General features: G+C 42.1%; 1 protein-coding gene across 2 annotated transcripts in view; it reads right to left on the reverse strand.

Annotated features, from left to right (window-relative positions):
• Positions 1-2,236: 2,236 nt before the first annotated feature.
• Positions 2,237-21,701, reverse strand: part of LOC114047130 (erythrocyte band 7 integral membrane protein) — a 43,557-nt gene continuing 24,092 nt past the window's right edge. For both annotated transcript variants that reach the window (XM_027867883.1, XM_027867884.1), the window contains 6 exons: positions 21,236-21,339; positions 19,496-19,568; positions 15,502-15,584; positions 10,656-10,859; positions 8,366-8,500; positions 2,237-4,700 (listed from right to left, as the gene is read on the reverse strand). In XM_027867883.1, the coding sequence (XP_027723684.1) occupies positions 4,506-4,700; positions 8,366-8,500; positions 10,656-10,859; positions 15,502-15,584; positions 19,496-19,568; positions 21,236-21,339 (794 nt within the window). In that variant the 3' untranslated portion in view covers positions 2,237-4,505. The remainder of the gene's footprint in view (positions 4,701-8,365; positions 8,501-10,655; positions 10,860-15,501; positions 15,585-19,495; positions 19,569-21,235; positions 21,340-21,701) is intronic.

A 21,701-nucleotide genomic window follows, 5' to 3' on the forward strand; every position in this document is an offset into this window, starting at 1 on the left:
TAACTGCTCATACCCATCGTGTGTCTTTGCAGTTCCTTTTGTGCCACTCACAAATTTTTAATCTTCTGAGATCATGATGTTCCATGATTTATAGCCATAATAATAAACATTTATATAGCACTATGTGTCTGGGCTAAGCACTTTATATTGCTCCTCACAACAACCCTGAGAGGTGGGTACTATTATAATCCCCATTTTACATAAGAGGAAAAGGAGGCAGAGATTAAAAGTGACTTGCAGAGTCACACAGCTAGTGTCTGAGGCTGGATTTGAACTCAGGTCTTCCTGATTTTAGGTCTGATGCTCCATCCACTGTGCCATCAAACTGCCCCTAAATAACATCACTAGGAGGTTCTTCTCACCAAAGGTTTTGGCTTTTGTGTTGAATTTAAGCTTGTACCTCTGCCTTGGATTGATGCTGCAAGACAATGAGCTGGGCCCAGAATTGGAGAAAGATGTAATGTGGGAAATGGCACAGGGGTTTAATGATCCCAAGTACTGCACATAGTAGGTGACATATTTGAATGAATATCTGGAGACTTCAAACACAAGCTCAATCTCATCTACATGCATTTAAGGGGGTTAAAAAGTGTCTGAAGGATTTCAAAAGGCTTGGAGAGCAATAGTTCCCAGGTAAAACAATGCTTTATCAAGGAGAGTCAAGGTGTGTAGTTAGAAATGGAACTGCGGTAATCTTGACTTTTGGCATTGTAGAGATCTGTCTTCAAAAGGCTTCTGGCTTTCCTGATGGTAACTCAACCACTCTCCTTTTTAAAGTTTGTCTATCTGATTGGCTGGAAAACAAATGTCTGTCTCTGGGGCCCTAGTTTCTGGCTGGTGGAAGAAAACCTGAGGCTTAAATTCTCAACTGGTAGAGATGTAGTTTCCTTGGTCACTAGATCAAAGCGAGGGGATGAGGTAGTAAGCCTTTAGAAAACAGAGCAACAACAAAATAAAAACCCTAAAACGAAAGGAGGGCAAACTATGGCCTGTGGGTCAAATTCTACCAGCTGAGGAGTGAAGTATGGTTTTTACATTTTAAAATACAATTTATTTAAAAATTAACATATACAACTTATTAGATTTTATTTAAAAATGTAAAAACCATACTGACCTCATAAAATGGTTTCTATTTTAAAATGTACAAACTATTCTTGGCTCATTAAATAAAAGAGATGATGGCAAATCAGCTGGGGGAAACGAATGATTATATCTAGGCTTGGGAATTGATGCCACAGAGGGGGAAGAAACCTCCACTCCAGGATGTTAAAGGTAGGTCCTGAGCCTCAGACGAAGCGTGAAATAGACCATGCCTCTTCTGTCAGCGGGAAGAATATCAGGCACTACTCCTCTCAGGGAAATACAAGAGGGGGGGAAAGATGAGGAGCCAGCAAACATCTAGGAAGTTCAATTCAAAGACTGCAGATGCTTATTTTTGCTTCTAGTTGCTGGGAGCTTATTCCCTGGGTCCAGAAAGAGGAATGAGATTAGTTAGGAAAGCAGATCATATTGTATATCATCTTGGTGTAGTTGAAAGGATTCTAAGTAACTGGGGAGGGTAGAAAAGGAAATTCTGCCTCAGCCAAAGTAAGCTGAAAAGGTTTTCACATCTCCTACAGCATGTAACATTTTGGGGCTTCAGTTTCCTCATCTATAAAATTAAGGGGTTGGATGAGATGATCCCCAAGGTCCCTTCCAGCTCTAACATTCTCTCCTGAGGCCCAAGTTCTGATCTTCTTTATTCTAAGGTCCCTTCCATATGTAATAGGCTCAGAGCTCTTAGGGATTATGCCAGATGAGGTTAAACCAAGTTTCTTCCTCCTTTGGTCATTAGCATTCATAAACATTTGGAAAACTAGAACACTCAGGATTTTGGGGTGGTGTACCCCTTGTCCTTTCTTTAACGATTGAGTCTCCCCTAGATGAGAAGTACTGAATTACTCATGGGCCCATTCCCACTCTGACTGCCATGGGAGCTTTGACCTGTTCCATTTTCAAAATGAGCCACTTCTTCCAACTGGGGCAACCTTGGCCACACTCCCAGTTAACCTTGAAGGGTTTACCTTATTAAGGCCAGACTTAAAATGGAAGGACACCTCATTGCCTTAGTGTACTGCAGCTCACGACTCCCAAGCTCAACAAATCCACCAGCCTCAACCTTCAAGGTAGCAGGGATTACAGAATATGTTATGTGCATCATGGATGGCCACAGACAAAAAGACAACAGGACCAGGAAGAGAGGCACACAATAATTTATTAAGGCCCCCTTGGGAGAATCCTTCATCTTCAGCTTCCAGTCCAATCCCTAACAAGCTATTCCACCCAAAGCAATTGTTCTGTAATACCTCTAAAACAGACAAGGGAAGACAGTCTGGTATCTAGATTTAAAGCAACCAGGGAAAATAGTAAACTTCGCAAATGTGAGACAGAGAAATGAACACACAGCCAGGATATAATTTATTTGGTCGACAGATCAGTTTAAGAGGTGAGAGGATGGGGTAGGGTAGGAAAGCCTTTTTAGAATTGGGTAACAAAAAAATAAAAACTTTAAATTAAAAAAAATATATCTATGAATTTTGTGTTCTATATTTAAAGAAGAAAAAAGCCCAGAGACCCACAAATGAAAAAAAAAAAACTTTAACTATAAGGAGGGAAAAAAAATGATGGTATATCGGCCAGGGGAATAAATGACTATGTCTAAACTTGAGAATTGGAGCACAGGGGATTTTGTGTAAAGAAGCCTCCACCCTAGGATGTTTCCAGGTTAGCCCTAAGCCTCAGAGCAAGTGTGAAAAAAACCACTTCCTATTCTATCAGTGGGAAGAATACTAGGTATTAACTCATTTTCTCAGTGTGAAATACATGATGGGGAAAAAAAGTGAGAACCAGCAAACAGATGAAATGGAATTGAAGTTTTCAGATGCATATTTTAAACTTCTATTTTCCAGAGGTTACTCCCTAGGCCCTCCCCCATTAGTCCTTAAATCTAACAGTGGGTAAAATGAACATATAGAGAGGCTGCTCCCACCCACAGAACCCTCAGCATATCCTTATAATGGGTAAGGGAAATTGTTCCATAAGTACTCTCAAACCAAGGACACCTCACTGTGGTATATACATAACACAAACTACGACATCTATAAAGAACATGGTCTCCCTGTAACTTTTTTTTTTTTAAGACAACCACATTGTGTTCTAAAGGTACAGAAAGAGATATACAAAAGTTGGCTTATAGAAGTTAGAGAAAGGTTCATTTAAAAAAAATCAGAATACAAAAATATTTTAAACCTGATGCTTGAAGATAGGCAAGTCTGAGATAATAAAGCACTTCTGGGAAGGGGTTTCAGCTGCTTTGTAAGAAGGTCAACACATTGCTCATTCACTAAAGAGGCTCTGGTCAATTTTAAAAAACAAACTTCTTTTTGCAAAAGACAGAAACGATGGCAGATTCATAAAAGGTCTTAGAGGTTTAGAAAGGTTAGCTTAATCTTTCTGAATGGCAGAAATGGGGCTCTGATGTTATCATCTCCATGACTACCAGTCTGCAGCCGTGGCAACGAGAGCCTAGTGACGTCTTTCAAGGCAGCAGAATATAGCCATCTCTAGTATCAAGGGCAGGGACTGAAGCTCTAGTATTTCCCCATGGTGAAGAGGCCTCTCTCAACAAAGGGGACTGAGTTCAAAATATGGTTTGAGTTCAACAGGGGAGGTCAGGGAAAGGGACCACTGAGAAATTGTCCTTTAAATAGAGGGCTCCTATAAGATAACTAGCGTAGGGTTTGGAATAGAACCCTCTATTATAGCAGGATGCAACAGCTGTTGAGCAGAAAGGACCCCAGCCTGGGTGTCTGGAGACCTAGGATCTGAGTGGCTTTGCTACTTCCTCACTGTGTGGCCTTAGGCAAATTTTTTCTCCTCTCTAGGCCTCGATTTTTTCCCGTGTAAAATGAAGGGGTTGGACTAGATTGTAGATTTGGAACCAGGAGGAGTCTTAAAGATCATTTGGTCCAACATACTCATCTTAGAATCTCTAAAGGTCCCTTCCAGCTCTACCATTTCATGTTCTAATACTCTGCGTTTTCATTATGTGCTGATATCACTTTCTAGACTGAGCTGGTAAATGTGGGAAAGGGGAGAGAGGAAGGATGATTGGAAGGTCAGTCAGTACTTGCCCTTTCCCTGGGCTGCCAAAATGAGCAATGGAAGGACCTAACCAAAAGAGGTGTCTGCGCTACAAAAAGAAAAGGGTAAATTATCATAAATATTCCAGCTGTCTGATCTTTTCCAAAAGTCACCAAAGCTAATGACTCATTGGCTTGTTCTTATAATCACTAGATAGTCTAAGCACATCAAACTCAGCATATCAAGACAGAAAGGAGAAGAAAGGGAAGGAGGAAGGATGAAAGCTCCTCACCCCATTCACTCTTTGCAGACTAAAGGCTACTTTGGTTCCCCAGCTCAGCCTTTCTTCTGGGCAGCTCAGTTCTGCCCAGTCCCAGGCAAGCCTAGTGCTTTATCCCTGTAAGGCCCTGAAGCATGTCTATGGGCAGCGGAAAGACAATGGTTGAGTTTTTCTCCGCAGCAATGGTTGTCAGGGTCTGCAGGTAGCGCAACTGAAGAGCCGCCGGGGACTCAGTGATGACCATTGAGGCTTCTTTTAAGGCCCGAGAAGCATTCATCTCCCCTTCTGCAGCAATGACCTGGAGCACAAGAAAGGCAGTGGTCACTTAAGAACAGGAATGAAGCACCTAGTCAGTTCATCCTTATCTGAGCAGTGGCCCACACGCTGGCAGCCGGCTTGCTTAGGATCTCTTCGTGTTCTCACTGTACGGTGTCTGTTTACTGTCAAATGATGAGGCTGCAGGTTTGGAGCTGCAAGGAAATTTTAGAAATCACCTGGTCCAACTTTCTTATTCCACAGAAGAGGAAACTGGGGCCTTGGCAAGAAAGGTAGCATGATTCACATAAGGTCACACAATTAGCATCAGGGTCATGATTTGAATCCACGTCTTCTGAATCTACTACATCACAAATAACAACTCTCAGTTCTCTATCGCTGAGATTTGACAAGTTCATAATTCACAACCACCTTGTGAGGTTCAGTAAAGTACAAATACTAATTGTTCCATTTTACAGATGAGGACTTTGAAATTCAGAGGGAGGAAATGACTGCTGGCCAAGGTCACAGAGCTAGTGTCAGGGAGAACTGGTATGGAAACTCAGGCCTCCCTCCTCCAAGGTCAGAGCTCTTCCTATTACATTTGACCATCTCTCTTTGCAAAAGAAAGAATTTAAGCCGCAGGTTTCCCACCCCTGAGGGATTCATTTTCCCCATCTATCAGGACCTTAAAGCTGAAAAGGCTTACATAGACCCCACTACCCAGCATCAATTCACCACAGCACTAGGAGCAGAGGATGGGGAGTCCACACATACTAAAGCATTACTGAATAGAATCACTCTATTAATAGGTCACTCACTATTAAAGCTTCAGGGTTCTGAGAGTAGCTTATTTCTTGGGATAATATTTTTGGTTGAAACCAATTCAACCTGCATGTTGGGGAGGACAAACAGGCCTTCTTGTTATCAGTTGTGGGTAAATGCCCAGGCCACACATTTGAGTGAGACTCTGGCGAGCTGATGCTTATCTAGAAAAAGGTGACCAGAATGATGCAAGGACTGGGAACCATGAAAAAACAGGGGATGATTAGCCTGGAGAAAACACTGTGGCAGATGACAGTCGAAGACCTGGGTTCAGGTCCTGCTCTGCCACATACTGGCTCCATGACCCTGGGCAAGTCTTTAGCCTCCACCTGAGTCCCAGGCAACTCTACCATGGGAAGTTGCAATGCAGATGCCAGTCTACATTGGTATAGGCAGTTTCATACTGGGGGAATCTTCTACTGATGAAATCACTGGTCTAGTGCCAAAAAGTAAATAAATAAATTCAATAAACACTTATTAAACAATTACTAAGTGAAAAGCACTATGCTGGAAGCTTGAGGGTAAAAGACAAAAATGAAATTGCCTTGGAGCAGTTTAGATTTTTGTTGTGTGCTATGGATCAGAAATAAGTAAGAAGTAATTTGAGAAGGATTCAGGGAAGAAATGGCTTATGGGAAGAGACATGAAAGATTAAGAATGATGAATGGGGAGTACTCCCCACTCTAGGATCTGTTCAGCCATTAAAGGGATTTTCCTAAAGAGCAGGTCTGATCATGTCACCATCCTCTACTTAAACTCCAGTGTCTCCCTATTGCCTCTAGGATCAAATACAAACTATGCTCTCTGTTGGGCATCCAAATCCTTCCATAACCCAGCCCCCTCCTTCCTTTCCAGTCTTCAGAGACCTTACTCCCTGACCTGTGCTCTTGGATCCAGTAACTCCTGGCTGTTCTGTGTACAAGATTCTCCATCTCTTATCTCCAGCCATTTTCTCTGGCTCTCCCCCTAAGGCTGGAACAGCTTCCCTCCTCTGACTCAGTGCACTGATGGCTTCCTTTTAAGTCCCAACTAAAATCTCACCTTCTACAGGAAGCCATCCCCAAATACTTTTAATTCTAGTGCCTTCTTACTATTGATTACTTCCAGTTTATCCTGTATGTGGCTTGCCTTGTATTTATTTGTTTGCATGTTGTTTCCCCCATTAGACTGTAAGCTCCTTGAGGGCAGGAACTGTCTTTTACCTCTTTTTGTATCCCAGCACTTAGTACAGTGCCTAGCACACAGTAAATGCTTAATAAATATTGATTAATTGAAGGAGAGGAAGAGGGAGTACCTTCCAGGCATGAGGCTTATGTGAAGAAACAGACATGGGACCTGTCTTTACACCTCTGTAGAACCATTCATCATGCGCCAGAGGGGTTAGAACACCTCAGCGGGTAGAACTAGAACCAATGCTAAGAATTCTAACTCAGGGAGGCAGATTTTGGCTCAAAATGAGGAAGGGTTTTGCTAAAAACAAGAGACCCTTAGAAGAAGCTGCTTTAATGTTACAGTTAGGTCTTCTTCAACATAGACTACAGGTGGTGCTGGTTCAAGCAGATGATGCCTTGTCAGGGACGTTATATATAGAGAACCTTATGCTACAGGTCAGGTTGGACTATCCATTCCAGTGAGGATTCTTATGCTCTCAAGAGTCTGATTTTTAAACCCTTTGTAGAAGAAACATCCCCACAGGTAGGAAAACTTTGGCTTTGTTACTACTACCATGAGTATTCCTAGTTAATGCACTGCATCTTTCTAAGCCTCCTCAGTTTCCCCATTTACCAAATAAAAGGCTTGAACCAGACACTCTCCAAGGACCTTTCCAGCCCTAAGTTCTATGAGAACCAAACTTCTGACTATCAGGCATCTGGTTAGGTTAATGCCTAGGGGTTCCCACAACTAAGAATCCTTTCATTGCTCTTATAAGCACTATGGATTCTAAGTGAATCAGACTCAATATGTCATAGAAAAAAAAACAAAAAACAATGGAATGAAAGGGAGGGGGGGAGAAAGGAACAAGAAATATTCCGAGAAAACCACCACAAATCTGATTTCCCAAGCCAGCAATTAAGCAAATAGCTGTCATCTGAATAGGAGTGGGATGATTTTCTGTGTCCTCTCTAATACTCAACCAGGGTGTGTGCTTGGCTTCACAATGACCAAATCCAGAGGCGGTTCATTGCTCACTGTTAAGTCAGACACAGTTGCTTGGATCTGGAGTCATGAGACAAACTCAGCCACTTAGAGGCCAGGGGATTCTGAGCAAGTCACTTTCTTTTTCTCAACTTTGGCTTCATCAGCTGTTAAATGGTGAAAATAATTCTTGAACTCAGAATCTCACCAGATTATTTATTGTGAGGAAAGTGCTAAAGAAACAGCATTCGTTATCATTAGCATAGAAATAAATGCTTTTTACTTTGAAGAAAGCAGGTTATAGCCATCTCCAGTACCAGGGGTAAGGTCTGAAAACTTTATTTTCTCCCCAGGGTCAGTTTTCTCATCTGTAAAATGGGAACAATAATTCCTATGCTACTTTCCTAGCAAGGACGTTATAAGGAAAGTGCTTTAGACATTAAAGAGCTACAGGACACAAGTTTATCTAGGCTTTGGTTTCTCCATCTCTAAAATGGGAACCCTAACCCCTGTGTGATCTACTTTACCATGGGGTCATGAGGTAAGTACTTTGTAAGACTTACAGTGCTGCAGAGGGAGTTGGCATAAAGGGCAGCAAGAAAAGCAATGACTGATGAGGTGGGCAAAGGCATGAAACAGAGAGAGGAGAGAGAAGATCTCAGGGAAGATGTGATGGAAAGCAGCAGAGACCTCTGCCTGAGCAAAGCTGCTCTCTTATCCTGAGAGTCAGGGTGGTTTGTTGGTTACCTTAGCTCGGGCCTCCCGGGAAGCCTCAGCCTCTGCAGCCATGGCTCTCTGCAGCTGCACAGGCAACTTCACATCTTTAATCTCCACACGCTCCACCTTTATCCCCCAGTCATCAGTGGCATCATCCAGAGTGGCCTGTTGGGGACAAAAGGAATGAAGGTGAATTTGCCCAAAGTCCTGGCATACAAAATAAGGGGTGGGGCAAAGGTCCGTGAGATGGATGTCAAGTCCCATAGGTGTGACAGTCTGGGACTCTTGCCCTTGCTATGGGAAAGGAGGGCGATTGGAGGCTGAGAAGGGGAAAAGGAGATTGCAGAGCTTTTAGTCTGTTCGTTGTGCATATGGAACAAGGGAGGGATGATTAAGTTGAGAGTCAGGAGACCCGGTTTCTAACCCCATCTTCAGCATTAATTACCTTTGTAACCTATTAGCAGTCATTTCCCCTCTATGGACCTTAGTTTCCTCAATTGTAAAACAAGAGGCAACATAGTATAGTGGCCCAAGTGCTGGACGTGGAATTAAGAAGACAGATTCCGTTCCCATTCCTGACACTTCTATGTGACCATGGGCTGTGGATAAACAAGCATTAATTAGGCATTTACTATGTGCCAGGACTTAATTATTAAACACTTACTATGCGCTAAGCCCTAGAGATAGAAAGGCAAAAACAGTCCCTGTTCTCAAGGAGAATATATTCTAATGAAGAGACAAAATGAAAACAACTGTATTAAAATAAGATATATACAGTGAAAATGGGAGGTAATCTGAGAGGGAAGGTACCAGCAATGGGGGAAGGGAGGGAATATTGGTAAAAAAATTTTATAGAGGGTGGAATTAAGCAAATTTGTAAAAGAAGTGAGGAGGGAGAACATTCCAAGAATGGTGGACAGCCAGTGAAAACACACAGAAATGGGAGATGGGGAGCAGTGTACAAGGAATAGCAAGGATAGTCTAATGGAAGGAAATAAAGTATACAAAGACTGCAAAGGGAGGAAGGGTCCAGGTTGTGAAGAGCTTTAAAAGGCAAACAGACGAGCTGAATATTTGATCCTGGATCTAACAGGAAGCTGTAATGGCAGGTGGGGATGGGGGCAAAGTGTGATGCAGTCAGAGTCATGCTTTAGGAAAACCATTTTGTGATGTCAAGAAATCTAGAGGAAAGCCTCTAGCATTTTGGATGGACTAACCCTAACTCTGTGGAGGATTTATGGGAAACTACAGGCAAGAGTCACACAGGACAAAAAGACAAAAATTGAGCTGCAATCTATCACAGGCATAGGGCTAGGTATGGAGTAAGCTCTTAATAAATGCTTATTGATTTGACTGATTGCTTGGAGGGAATCTCCACATTGGAAAGAACATAGATCCAAAGTACTGATGCTATACAGAAAGGGCTTTGCATCTGAGTCTTGACAAGAGATCTGAGTGGCTGCTGCCTGAGGACCAGCCAACCTCAATTCACAGAAATTCATGACCAAAGGGGAATATCCCTACAAGTGGGAAATTCTTTTTGGTTACTACTATGAACTGGTTGATCAAGATCTACATCATTGAGTCAAAGGGTCAGAGGTGGAAGATCATTTAGGCCAACCCTTTGATTTAATGAATAAGGAAATAGAAGCCCTGAGAGGCACTCTTAAGCTCCTGAGATTACACAGGTAGCAAGTACCAATAGCTAAGAATTAACCTAGGTCAGGGCCCTCTAGGTCCTCAAGTGCAGCCCTTTGACTGAATCCAAACTTCACAGAACACCCCTGACTAGGTCTTCTGGCTCCAAGTCCAGTGCTCCTTCCGCTACCACCATGTGGCTTCTCTGGACTTCAGTTACCCAACTGTTAAATTAAGGGGTTATGTAACACCTAAAGGTCCTTTCAGCTTTAAATCCTAGGAGCTAATAAAAGTCATTAGTACAAGAAACACTCTCTCAAAATCCTCTCCTTGCAGTTTGGCAGCTACATGGGAGAACATTTCAGGGTAAGGACTCTGGGGCTTTCCAACCGTCCTGTCCCCTCCACCCTACCTTTCTTTCTTTCTTTTTTTTTTTTAATATGAGGCAACTAGACTTAAGTGACTTGCCCTGGGTCACATAGCTAGTAAGTGTCAAGTGTCTGAGGCTGGATTTGAACTCAGGTCCTCCAGACTCCAGGGCAGGTACTCTATCCACTTTTCCACCTAGCTGCCCTTCTACCCTCTTTTCCAAAGCCTGTTTTAATTCCCACTCTGGGAAAGGAAAGTGACAGACCAGGTTCTGATTAATGATTAGACCAGAAAGGGCAACTGCTGTACCAACCTGCATGTTATGGGCAATCTCCTCTCGGTCAGAGAGGATCTGAGAGAGATTTTTGGTGCCTAGGACATTCCTCAAGGTGGTCTGTGCCAGGAGGCGAGTGGCTGAGTCGGCATTGGTGATGTTAGCCACCGCCAGCGTAGCATTCTGGACACGGTAATAGACCACTCCATCCACACTGACAGTCACAGAGTCCTTGGTGAGAATCTACAGGAAGAAAAAAGAGAACTTTATGTCCATTAACCTAACAGAAAAATCTTAAGTGTATGCTGCAGGAAATAACGAATGACACTTTTTTTTAAAACCAAAAAGTGATTTTCCAGTACAATCCCTTTATTCCTTCAAGGCCTAAGCTCGGGTGTGACCTCTTCCATGAATTCTTTGTTGTTTACTTAGCACACAGCCTAGTCATAACAAGTGCTATACAAATGTTAGCTATAATTATTATTATTCCCCCAGTCAGAAATCAGTCGACTAGCTTTTATTACTTGGTGAAGATATGGCCTCCTTCGTGCCAGGCAGTGTGCTATGTGCTAGAGATACAAGGAAAGGCAAAAATTAGTGTCTGTTTTCAAGGAGCTCACAGGCTAATGGGAAGAGACAACCTACAAATAATTACGTACACACAAGATCTATACAGGATAGACTGGCAATAATTCCTTGTCTCAGGCAGCAGAGAGAAAGCACTAAGATTAAGGAAGACTGACTGAGGAAGTCTTGAAGGTGAGACTTTAGCTGAGACTTGAAAGAAACCAGGAGGATCAATTTAGAGAGAAAGCCTCCAGACTTGGATGAGGAAAAGTATGCAGTCCAGTGTCACTAGATCAGAGTATATGGAGAGGAGTGAGGTGTGAGGATACTGGAAAGGGAGGAAGGGGCCCAATAGATAATTAAGGGCTTTGAAAGCCAAAGAGAGGATTTTATATTTGACCCTAGAGGTAACAGGGAGCCATTAAAGTTTACAGAATAGCGGGGTGAAATGGTCAGACCTGTGTTTTAGGAAGAACATTATGACAGCTGGGTGAGAGGTAGATTGGAGTGGGGGAGAGACTTGGGGCAGAAAGAGCAACCAGAAGGCTATTTCAGTAGTCCAGATGTGAGGTGATGAGAAGGGGGCATCATTTTTAGCCAAGGAGAACTGTTGCCCTTTGTCCCTCAAAATTTCCTAGGGCAATTTGGATCTCTTTTTCACCCCTATCACACTCCTTGTATTATATCTGTGTTCATCTCATATCTCCCCTCCCCCCTGCTCTCTGTCCTCCCCCTCCCTGTCTTCCATTCCTGTAAGCTCCTTGAGGGCAGGAACTTGAATAATTTTTCAACTTTGGCTCCTTAGTGCCTATTTAGCAAGAGCTAATAATGCTAGTTGAACTAAGGTGACAGAAATTATTCGGTCCTTTACATTTTCTGAGGTCATGTGGCAAGACAGTCAGCCTAGGAATCAGAGGACATGAGTTCAAATCCTGACTCTGACACTTACTAGTCCCAGTTATACCAGACAAGGCAATTCAACTCCCCGAGTTTTAGTTTTCTTATCTAAATGTAAGACTTCTCTTCCTGGGTTACTGTGAGAAAAGGAATTTTGTAAGGCTTAAAATGCTAGCAAATTTTGAGTTCCATAAAGTAAAGGCAGTTTCATTGTTTTGTATGGTATCTCAGAACCTAGCACAGGGCTTGGTATATAAAAGATGCTTAATGCATGCTTGTTGATTGACTGATGGGTGGAAATGTGAGCTATGATTATCATATTATTCAATCAACAAGGAGCACCTGCATTTTCATAGGGGACAAAGGATAGAATCTCTACACCATACCTAAGCTGAAATCCTCCTCTGGGATTATACTCAATTGAGTTTTTGTCCAGTTCCAGCCTTAAGCACTCCAAGGAGGGGAATCAACCTCTGGAGGCTGGTTAGCCTAATGGTCCATAAGTTTTGTCTTCTAGTAAGACTGAATTTGCTTCTTCGTCGAGTTCCCATATAGCTTTTAGTTCTGCCAGTCCCCATCCCTCCCCAGGCTTTTCCAGGCTAAGTGTCTCCAAGTACTTCTTTGAATCCTCAAGGTAGGGAAGGTTCCTATTATCTCTAGCTGCGGAATGTCAGCATTATCTGGAGGAGGGGTGGGATAGAGCTGGGGAACTTGGCTTGGCACCGGATCACAACCAAGAAGATGGGAAACATAAGCCAGCACATTCACACCTTTCTGACAAAAAAAAAAAGTGGAAGACTTGCAGCCTGCTCCAACTTGTGTGAGTTACCTAATCTTTTCTGAGGAAAGAAATCTCTTAGATTGAAGGGGAAGAGAATTATCTCCTCTTATCTTCCTCATTCGGAGGACTCCACCACAGAGTATGATGATCTGCCCCACTTCATCCTATGTGACAATTTTCTTTAAGGAAGCAATTTAGCAATAAGGAAAACACTGCATCACCCAAATTACTCTAAAAGGAAATGGCCAAAGTACACATTACTTAGGCTTGTGGCTTCAGGTGGAAATGGTTCTTCACCTAAGAAGAGGAAGTCCCTCTGTAGCCTTCCACCCAACTAGCAAAGGAGACCTGACTTCACCTACAAAATGGGCAAAGGGGAGAATTAAGCCCAAGAAATAAAGGCCATCGACAAAGAAGTCTAGACTAGCTGACTTTGGGCAAGTCATTTCTCTTCCTGAAACCTCAGTTTCCTCAACTATAAAATAAATGGGATGGACCAGATGACTTCTAAGGCCCTTCCTGACTGCTCTGTGAGTCTGGGGAGACGACGGGTCTTTCTAGTGCCATTTCAGTGGATTCAACTTTCTCTGGATTGGTCAGGACACTTTTTTGTCTCAGGGACTTTCCTCATCTGTAAAATGGGAAAACCGCCATCTGCCCCGACCTCATTTCATTGAGAGGAGACGAAATGACAGTTCACATTCTAGAAAGTTTTATAGTTCATGACATACTTTGCTCATAACAACCTTGGGCGGAAGGTCGGTACTTCACATTTTATAGATGATTCTCCTTTCTAAATTCCTTGCCTGCTAAAATATTCTGCCTTTGATGATCTCACATTCTGTGCTCTAAGGTCCCTTTCAGTCCCTCTAACTGTTGCTTTTCTAAAACATTCTATAAATCCGAGGAAGCATTACTATTATTATTAATAGTAACATTAGTCACATAGATTTTACAATATAGATCAATTTAATGGTGATGATAAAATAATCACGTAATCGGGCATCAAAGCAACGATCCCACTAATAACCCATAATTTATGACTTTGTGAATATAGATTCAGAGGTTTCTTGGAATAAAATAGGAGCAGCAGGACTGGGACAATCAGAGAATCTGTATTCAAATTCAACCTCTGTCACTTACTACCTAGTATGACCTTGGGCAAGTCACTTAAACTTCTCTAGGCCTCAGTTTCTCCATCTATAAAATGGGCTAAATAATCTAAGGTTTCTTCTGGCTTTACATCTGTGAGCCTATAACTCAAAAGAAATCTTTGCAAATGTGACTTTTATCCATATTAACATTCTTTCTGCCTCCATTGCCTCAGCCCACTGTTTATCTCAGGCAGAATGTTTACCTTAATTCAGAGTAAATTCACTAGGGACAAGAAAGTAGAAGTCTTTGCCAAGCACACTGATCAGTCTCCTGAGGACAGGAAAGGCAACTGAAATGCAGCAGCTTAGAGTAACCCACCTCAAGGGTGTCAGGGCGTGCACAGAGCTAGGTTAGCCTCTCAGAAAGGGGCTCCATTGGGAACAATCCCTCTGCTCAGAGTGCTGGGGACAGATCAAGAGAAGGTTAGTCCTGGGCCTTTCACTGTTGCTCAGTAAGACGCTCCCTGCCTATGGCTCAAGGAATAAGGCTAAATGGTAGGCAAAGGAACAGATTTAGTCGCTGACCCCCAAAACTGTGGCCTCAGAGGTAGTCTTCCTTTCCCAACCTCCCCTTCTTTCTTATTGTATCTCTTTGCTGTCATAAGCTCACCACAGGGTGGTGAAAAGAGAAGTGAAGCTCACTGTGTTAGCTATGAGTAAATCACAACCTGTGGGATAAGGTCCTGGGTCAGTCTTCACCCGTAATGTAGGGGTTGGACCAGATAGTTCAACTCTCTCTAAAATGATATAAAATGCAAGCTGTGGCATAGTAGAAAGAGCAGGGAAATTGGCACCATGGGATATAGGTTTCAAGCCTAGTTTTGCTACTTATTACTTGTAAGACCTTAGACGAGTCACTTAACCTCTCTAAAGAGATTGGACTATATGACCCCTAGGGTCCACCTTCCAGTTCTAGACGCAAGAATTCTACGTTCTAAGGTCCTTCCTTCCATTCTAAGACCCTCGACGTTCTAGGATGAGCTACAACTCCCTGTGTGCCCTTGGGCAAATGATTTCCTTTCTGAGCCCGTTTTTGTTGTTGTTTCTTTTTTGTCTTCTGTCTAATGCGGACACTTTAACCTTGACGTAAGAGAAAATTTCCTAAAAATCAGAGCTGTCCAAAGCGGGCTAGAAGGAGTTGTCTCTGGAGGTAACGGGCTTCCCCTCCCTGGAGATCTTTAGATGGAGATGACATGAACCACATCAACTATTCTGTAGAAGGAGTCTGTTTTCAGCTACGGGTTAGACAAACAGCCACGGGGGTCCTTTATGAGCTAAAATTCTGATCTCGTGACAACAGTCCCAAATCCTCTCTATCTGGGAGGGTTGCTGAGAACATCAGCTTGGACGTAACAAAATTTATCTTAAGCAATCTAAAATAAAAAAGTCAAGACTCTGAGAACAAAAGGGCATCACGGTACAGCAAATCACATTTTCCATTGGAAACCCACAGATGAGAAACGTTAAGAATGGAGAGAAACTTCACCTCTTGAGGAGGAATATCGAATGAAATGGTCCTCATGTCCACTTTGATAAAGCTGTCAGTGCAAGGCAGGATAAAGAAGAGCCCTGTGCAAGGTAAAGAGCCGGATGATTAATGAGAGACATCTAATGACTTTATTCTGTCACTAAATCAGAAGAGAATCAGATCTGATCAATTTTACATCTGGACTGATATGCAGAGGGGCCAGTCTGGGCAAGGCCATTCTCCACCAACAGATACATTTTTCTTGTCCAAGAACCTTGGACAAGTCTCAGTGCCTTTCTGATTTCTTCAAGAGATTGTCATATCCCTTTTTCTTTTGAAAATTAAATTTTATTGAAATCCTTTGTTTGTACATTGACAGTCTTCTCCAGATATTATTGTCCCCTCTTCCTTCTAAAAGAAGTTCTAGGGGCAGCTAGGTGGCGCAGTGGATAGAGCACCGGCCCTGAAGTCAGGAGGACCTGAGTTCAAATCTGGCCTCAGACCAAACACTTGACACTTACTAGCTGTGTAACCCTGGGCAAGCCATTTAACCCCAATTGCCTAAAAAAAATAAAAATAGAAATAAAAAAATAAAAAAAATAAAAGAAGTTCTACCAGACAACAAAGAAAACCAGTTAAGTAAAACCAGTCAACAGTGACTTCAATAGATACTGTATTCCACAACTAAACTCCCCCACCTTTGGGATGTCATATTTCTGGGTGAATTTCACTTAAGAGCAGTGGGAGAAAGTTGGGTCTTCTGAAGCAATGAATCTCACACATCTGGCTAGCTCTTCTGTGTATTTATTAGCCACATGACCCAGGGCAAGTTATATAACCTCTTTGCTTCAGTTTCCTCATATGTAAAATGAGGATAATAAATAGTACCTACCTCACTTGACTTCTAGAGGCAACCAGGTGGTACATTAGATAGAGCATTGGGCACAGAATCAGGAAAAACTGAGTTGAAATAAAGACTCAGCATCACTCTGGGAAAGTTTGTCTGCCTCAGTTTTCTCATCTATAACATGGGGATAATAGCTCCTACCTCGAAGGGTTGTTGACAGGCACAGTGCCTGGCACATAGTACACATTTGATAAACACCTATTTCCTTCTTTCTTTTCTTACAGAGTGCTGTAAGAATAAAATGAGGTGAGAGACATAAAGTACTTTGCAAACCTTGAAGTGCTATATAAATGTTAGCTATTATTAGCTATATCTGGTCCCAAATGTTTTACTCTCCACATCTACGAGGTAGGTTTACACATCAATATGCAACATGACTTGGATTCAAGATCTAAGTCTAATATTTGCTGGCTGTGTATCTACTCCTCAGATAAAATAACTTGGGTCTTGGAGCCAAGCCCACTGTCCTCATGGTATGGTAGGAAGAGGACTGGCCTAGGAATCAGGGCTGAGTTAGAGCCCCAGTTCAGCCAATCATTAAGTGTGTGAATGTGTCTATGTCACTTCCTCTTTTTTGACCTTAGTTTTCTCTGGTGTAAAATGAGGGGGTTGGATGAGAAAACATCCAAGGTCTCTTAGGCTCTAAGTTTATGAGCCCCTGAAACTGCTCCATGACCATGCTCCAGACTCCTGGGTTGAGTCTTTCTGAGAACCCAAAACAAAACTATCTATTGGGAAAGTCATCACTGCATCAGTCTCCCTTACAGGGGTCCCTGTAGGAAATGCACTCCAGAAAAGGAAGTTCTAAGAGTTATCACAGGTCAAGGTGGGTAGGGGACAAGAGGAAAAAAAATAAGAGAAGATAGTTTAGGCTTGGTTTCTTCTAGCCTAAGGATTACTGTAGCACTTCCCTGACTTGTCTCCTTCACTTACCAAATGACTCTTTGCAGACAAAGTAATATTCCTAGTACACAAGTCCAATAACTGCATTCTGCTGCCAAAATGGGTCCCACTTCCCTACTGGGGGCAGAATGGTACAGTAGAAAGAGGAGATGATCATGGATGTAAAGCTAGAAGGGAACTTTGAGGTCACTGTATCCATCCCTTCCATTTTACAGATGAGGAAACTGAGGCCTGGAGAAGTTACATGACTTTTCCAGGGTCACACAATTTACTAAGGGTCTATGATGCAATTTTAACTCAGTTCTTCCTGACTCCAAGTCAAGCATACTATCCACTATCTAGTGACTCACAAAGTATGATCTAGGGACTCCTAGGAGTCCCCAGGACCCTTCTGAGTATCTAGGAAGTCAAAATTATTTTCATGATAATACTAAAATGTTTTCAGTCCTAATATCAATAGATAAAATCCACATAAACAAAAGCTCTTTCAGGTCCTCAGTAATTTTTAAGAGTGTAAAGAAGTCTTGAGACCAAAAAGTTTGGGAATCATTGTATACCAGGTGAATCGAACTGGGTTTGGAATCTGAAGTCATGAGCTCCAATTCTTGCCAACTGTCAGATCCTAGGAGGTAATAACATTTACTGTACTCACTGCACAGGGTAGTTGTAAGGAAAGGATTTAAAAGGTCTCTATACATGTCATGGGGCAGTCTTAGTCTAACTCAGAATCTATGATAGCATCATCACCATTATTATAGTAATAATAATAATAACTAACATTTATGGCACCTACTACGTGCCAGCCACTGTACTAAGCGCTTTCCAATCATTATCTCATTTGATCCTCAAAACAACCTTAGGAAGTAGGTTCCTACTTCTGTCAAAGGAGGCAGACAGAAGATTGACTTGTCCAAGGCCATGTAGTATCTAAGGCCAAATTTGAATTCAGGTCTTCCTGACTCCATCCTACTGCACTATCAACTGCTGAGATAAAATAGTTGTAGAGGCACAGTCTGGATATGTCTTTCCAAAAGACCAAGCTGCCTTTGGTCTAAAAAGAAGCAGGGTAGATTAATAGAAAGAGTTCTAGACTTGGAAAAATCCTGCTTTTGAATCCTGGCTCTAATACTTTCTGGCTACATGATCCTAGACAAATAATTTTACATTTCTGAGCCTGCTACTTCTCTGCAAACCTGCCACAATACCTGCATGACCTACCTTGCAGGGCTTTTGCAAAAACCAAAGTGTTTATACAAATTTGATCTGCTATTCTTGCCATAAATTATTTAAATGACTTGGTCAAAGTCTTCCACCACTTGGCCTCGTCTTTCTAGCCATATTTCAGACAGCTCAACACTTTAGTCAAACTGGATTCCTCAGTTTCCAGATCTTGTCCTGTTCTCTCCAGCCTTACTGGGTGGCTGTCTCCTTACAGACTTCCTCTGCATCTCCATTTGCTGAAATTCTTCTTTTTCTTCAACAGGCCCCATTGAGGTGCTACCTCAGAGAACCTCTCTACCTAAATTTGTGTTCCTCCCACACTTTCCAGTCAGAAGTGATCTCTCTCTTTTTCAATCTCTTCTTCCTCTCTGATCTCTTCAATACATTTATCACATTCTGACTTAGTTATTAGCATTGGGAGACTCTTCCATTCGATTCCCCTAAGCTCCCTCAAGCACAGAGACTCTGCTGATTTTCGTCCTTGTACTAAGCCCCAAGTCTTATATACACATGTTGAGCCCATCTTGGGCAGCTAGGTGGTACAGTGTCTAGAACACCAGGTCTGAAGTCTGGAAGACTCATCTTCTTCAGTTCAAATCCAGCCTCACAAACTTATTAGCTTTGTGACCCTGGGCAAGACATGTAACCCCGTTTACCTCAGCTTCCTCATCTGTAAAATGAGTTGGAGAAGGAAATGGCAAATCACTCTGGTATGTTTGCCAAGAAACTCCCAAATGGGGTCACAAAGACTCTGAAATAGCTGAATAACAATGGGCCCATCTTATACACAGTAGGTACTTAATACATGATATAATGCCAGGGTGGCATTAATAGATATTTATTGAATCAAATTGGATTTAGGACTCTTCTTCAAGTATGGAAGTGGGGACAAGTGTCAGGTGTTGCAGTTAAAGGGAATGGATGAAAACTGAAGCAAAATGTTCCTCTTTGCTAAAGACAATTCCTGATGCTGCCACTCACCTGGCCCTTTGGCTCCTCCCTGTAAAATTCGACCCAGTCTGAAGATGATAGCTCTCTCATACTCCTTTATGATCTAGGAAAGAAAACAGCAAATTAAGTCTCAAGAGACTATAAGCTTCATGATGTCTTTTCTTTGTACCACCCTGAATGCTTAGTGCAGAGCTCTGCATGCAGCAGACATGTAATGAATGTTTCCTAAACACAAAATAAAGGGAATTTAAATTTTTATATGGTTTAATTCCCTGATCACAACCCTCTATGTGACTTAGTCATCACATGCTACTTTTTTAAGCAGATAAAATCTAGAAGTAAAATTGAAGGAACTGGGAGTGTTTAACTTGAAGAAGACGAGAGGCAGAGGGGAGAAGGAGGGACATGGCTCATTGTTTTCAGATAGCTGGAGAGTTGCTATAGGGAAGAAGGGAACAGGGTTTCTACTTAGCGCTAATGGGTTAGAACTGAAGTTCTATGGGAGAGTATTGAGTCACTGGAAGTCACAAAGAGATCATCTGTTGGAGAAGTTTGTAAGGGGTATTCTTGTTCACTTAGGACTTGAGGTAGAAAACCTCGGAGATCCCTGCCAATTCAAAGGATCTACATGACTCTGTGGATGATGAATGGCAGTGGGCAAAAGGGAGGCTGAGAAGTGGTAGATTTTGGCTTCAGATACAAAAGAACTACCATCAGGGGATATCTTCGCCCTGTCACCACTGTTGGGGATACTACATGAGAGGCTCATGCTTCCAGAGGGGTTAGAGTACCTAGTATCAAAGGTCCTGCCCACCTGGAAGTTCAATGATTCAGGGCTTGATTATTTTTACATAGTCAGTAGAGGAAAAAAAAATTAAGGCCTTGCATATTCTTCTGGTTTTTTCCCAAGTGTTACACATTAAATAAGTGAAAATATATGCTTTTTTAAAGCTCTCTGTTGGAGAAGTAGTGTGGCATAGTAAATAGAGATCTCTTCCCAATAGAGAGTACATGGATTCAAGAACATTCCCTGAAACATAGGGCCATATGACCCTGGGCAAATAATTTTACATCTTTGTACCCTAGGCAATACTCTAAGACCCCTAAGTTTCAGAGCAGTTGCTGATATTTATTTAGTAGTTTCCTTACCCAGAGTTCCCTGTACTAATAAAAACAAAGGTCTGGTTTAGGGGAACAAAAAAAAAGTTGGAAAATATTTGGTGGGTCTTCTGACATTTGCAGCAGTAAGTGGAGGAGGGAATACGCTATCAGCTTATTACTGACTACTTCCTATGGTGCCAATGCCTATCTCAGAAACTCTTCAATCCCTCACGCCAAAGGAGGGGCCCCCTCTAGGAAAGTCCCGAGAGATTCTTACTGTAGCCCAGCTGGTGAAATTTTAAATGGGCCCCAGAAAAAGTTCTTAAGACTTCATAGAAGTAGTAGAGGATTGCATTTTTCAAAATGGAAAGCAAGGAATAAAAGGCAAAGTGATACATTGAAAAAAGCATTAAATTGGGAGTCATAAGAACTACATTTGACTCCTGGCTCCATCGCTTACTACCTCTGTATGTTGGGCAAAGTAGCCTGCCTTGTCTGAGTTTCAGGTGACTCATTTGTAAAAAATGAGAGGGTTGGACTAAATCCTGAGATCCCATAGTAAAGAGTAATCCTGGCCACAAACGTACCTACAAATTAAACAGTCTACCTATTCGAAACAAGGGGCCACCTAACCCATTTTAAAGCTTCCTAAAAGAAATGTTCCATTACCTTTATGCACATCCAGATTGAGAATGGGAAGGTAATAACTGTGAAGAAGAAGGATATAGCCACCAGCAACCATCCACAGAAACCAAGGCCCTTACTGGGGTTATCTGCAGGAAAGAATACGTAGTTCACGTTATCAAGACCAAACAGAATCTTGACGATCACTCTTGTAGTACGAAGACACTACAGGAAACCAAAGAGCTTAGAGAGCCTGATATATTAGAGAGAACATTGAATTAGTCATCAAGAAGCTTAGATTTTCATTTCAGCTCTGCCATTCACTCACCTTATTTCTCTGGGCTTTTTATGTCTTTCTTTGTAAAATGAGGTGGGGCTGACTAGACCAAACATGGTTTCTTAACTTTTTGGATATTGGACCTCTTTGGCAGTCTGGTGAAGCCTGTGGTCCTCTTCTCAGAATAATGCTTTTAAGTGCATAAAATAAATGGGATTTCAAAGGAAACCAATT

The sequence above is a fragment of the Vombatus ursinus genome, unplaced genomic scaffold (assembly GCF_900497805.2).
Source record: "Vombatus ursinus unplaced genomic scaffold, bare-nosed wombat genome assembly UNPS02014786.1, whole genome shotgun sequence".
Classification (NCBI taxonomy): domain Eukaryota; kingdom Metazoa; phylum Chordata; class Mammalia; order Diprotodontia; family Vombatidae; genus Vombatus; species Vombatus ursinus.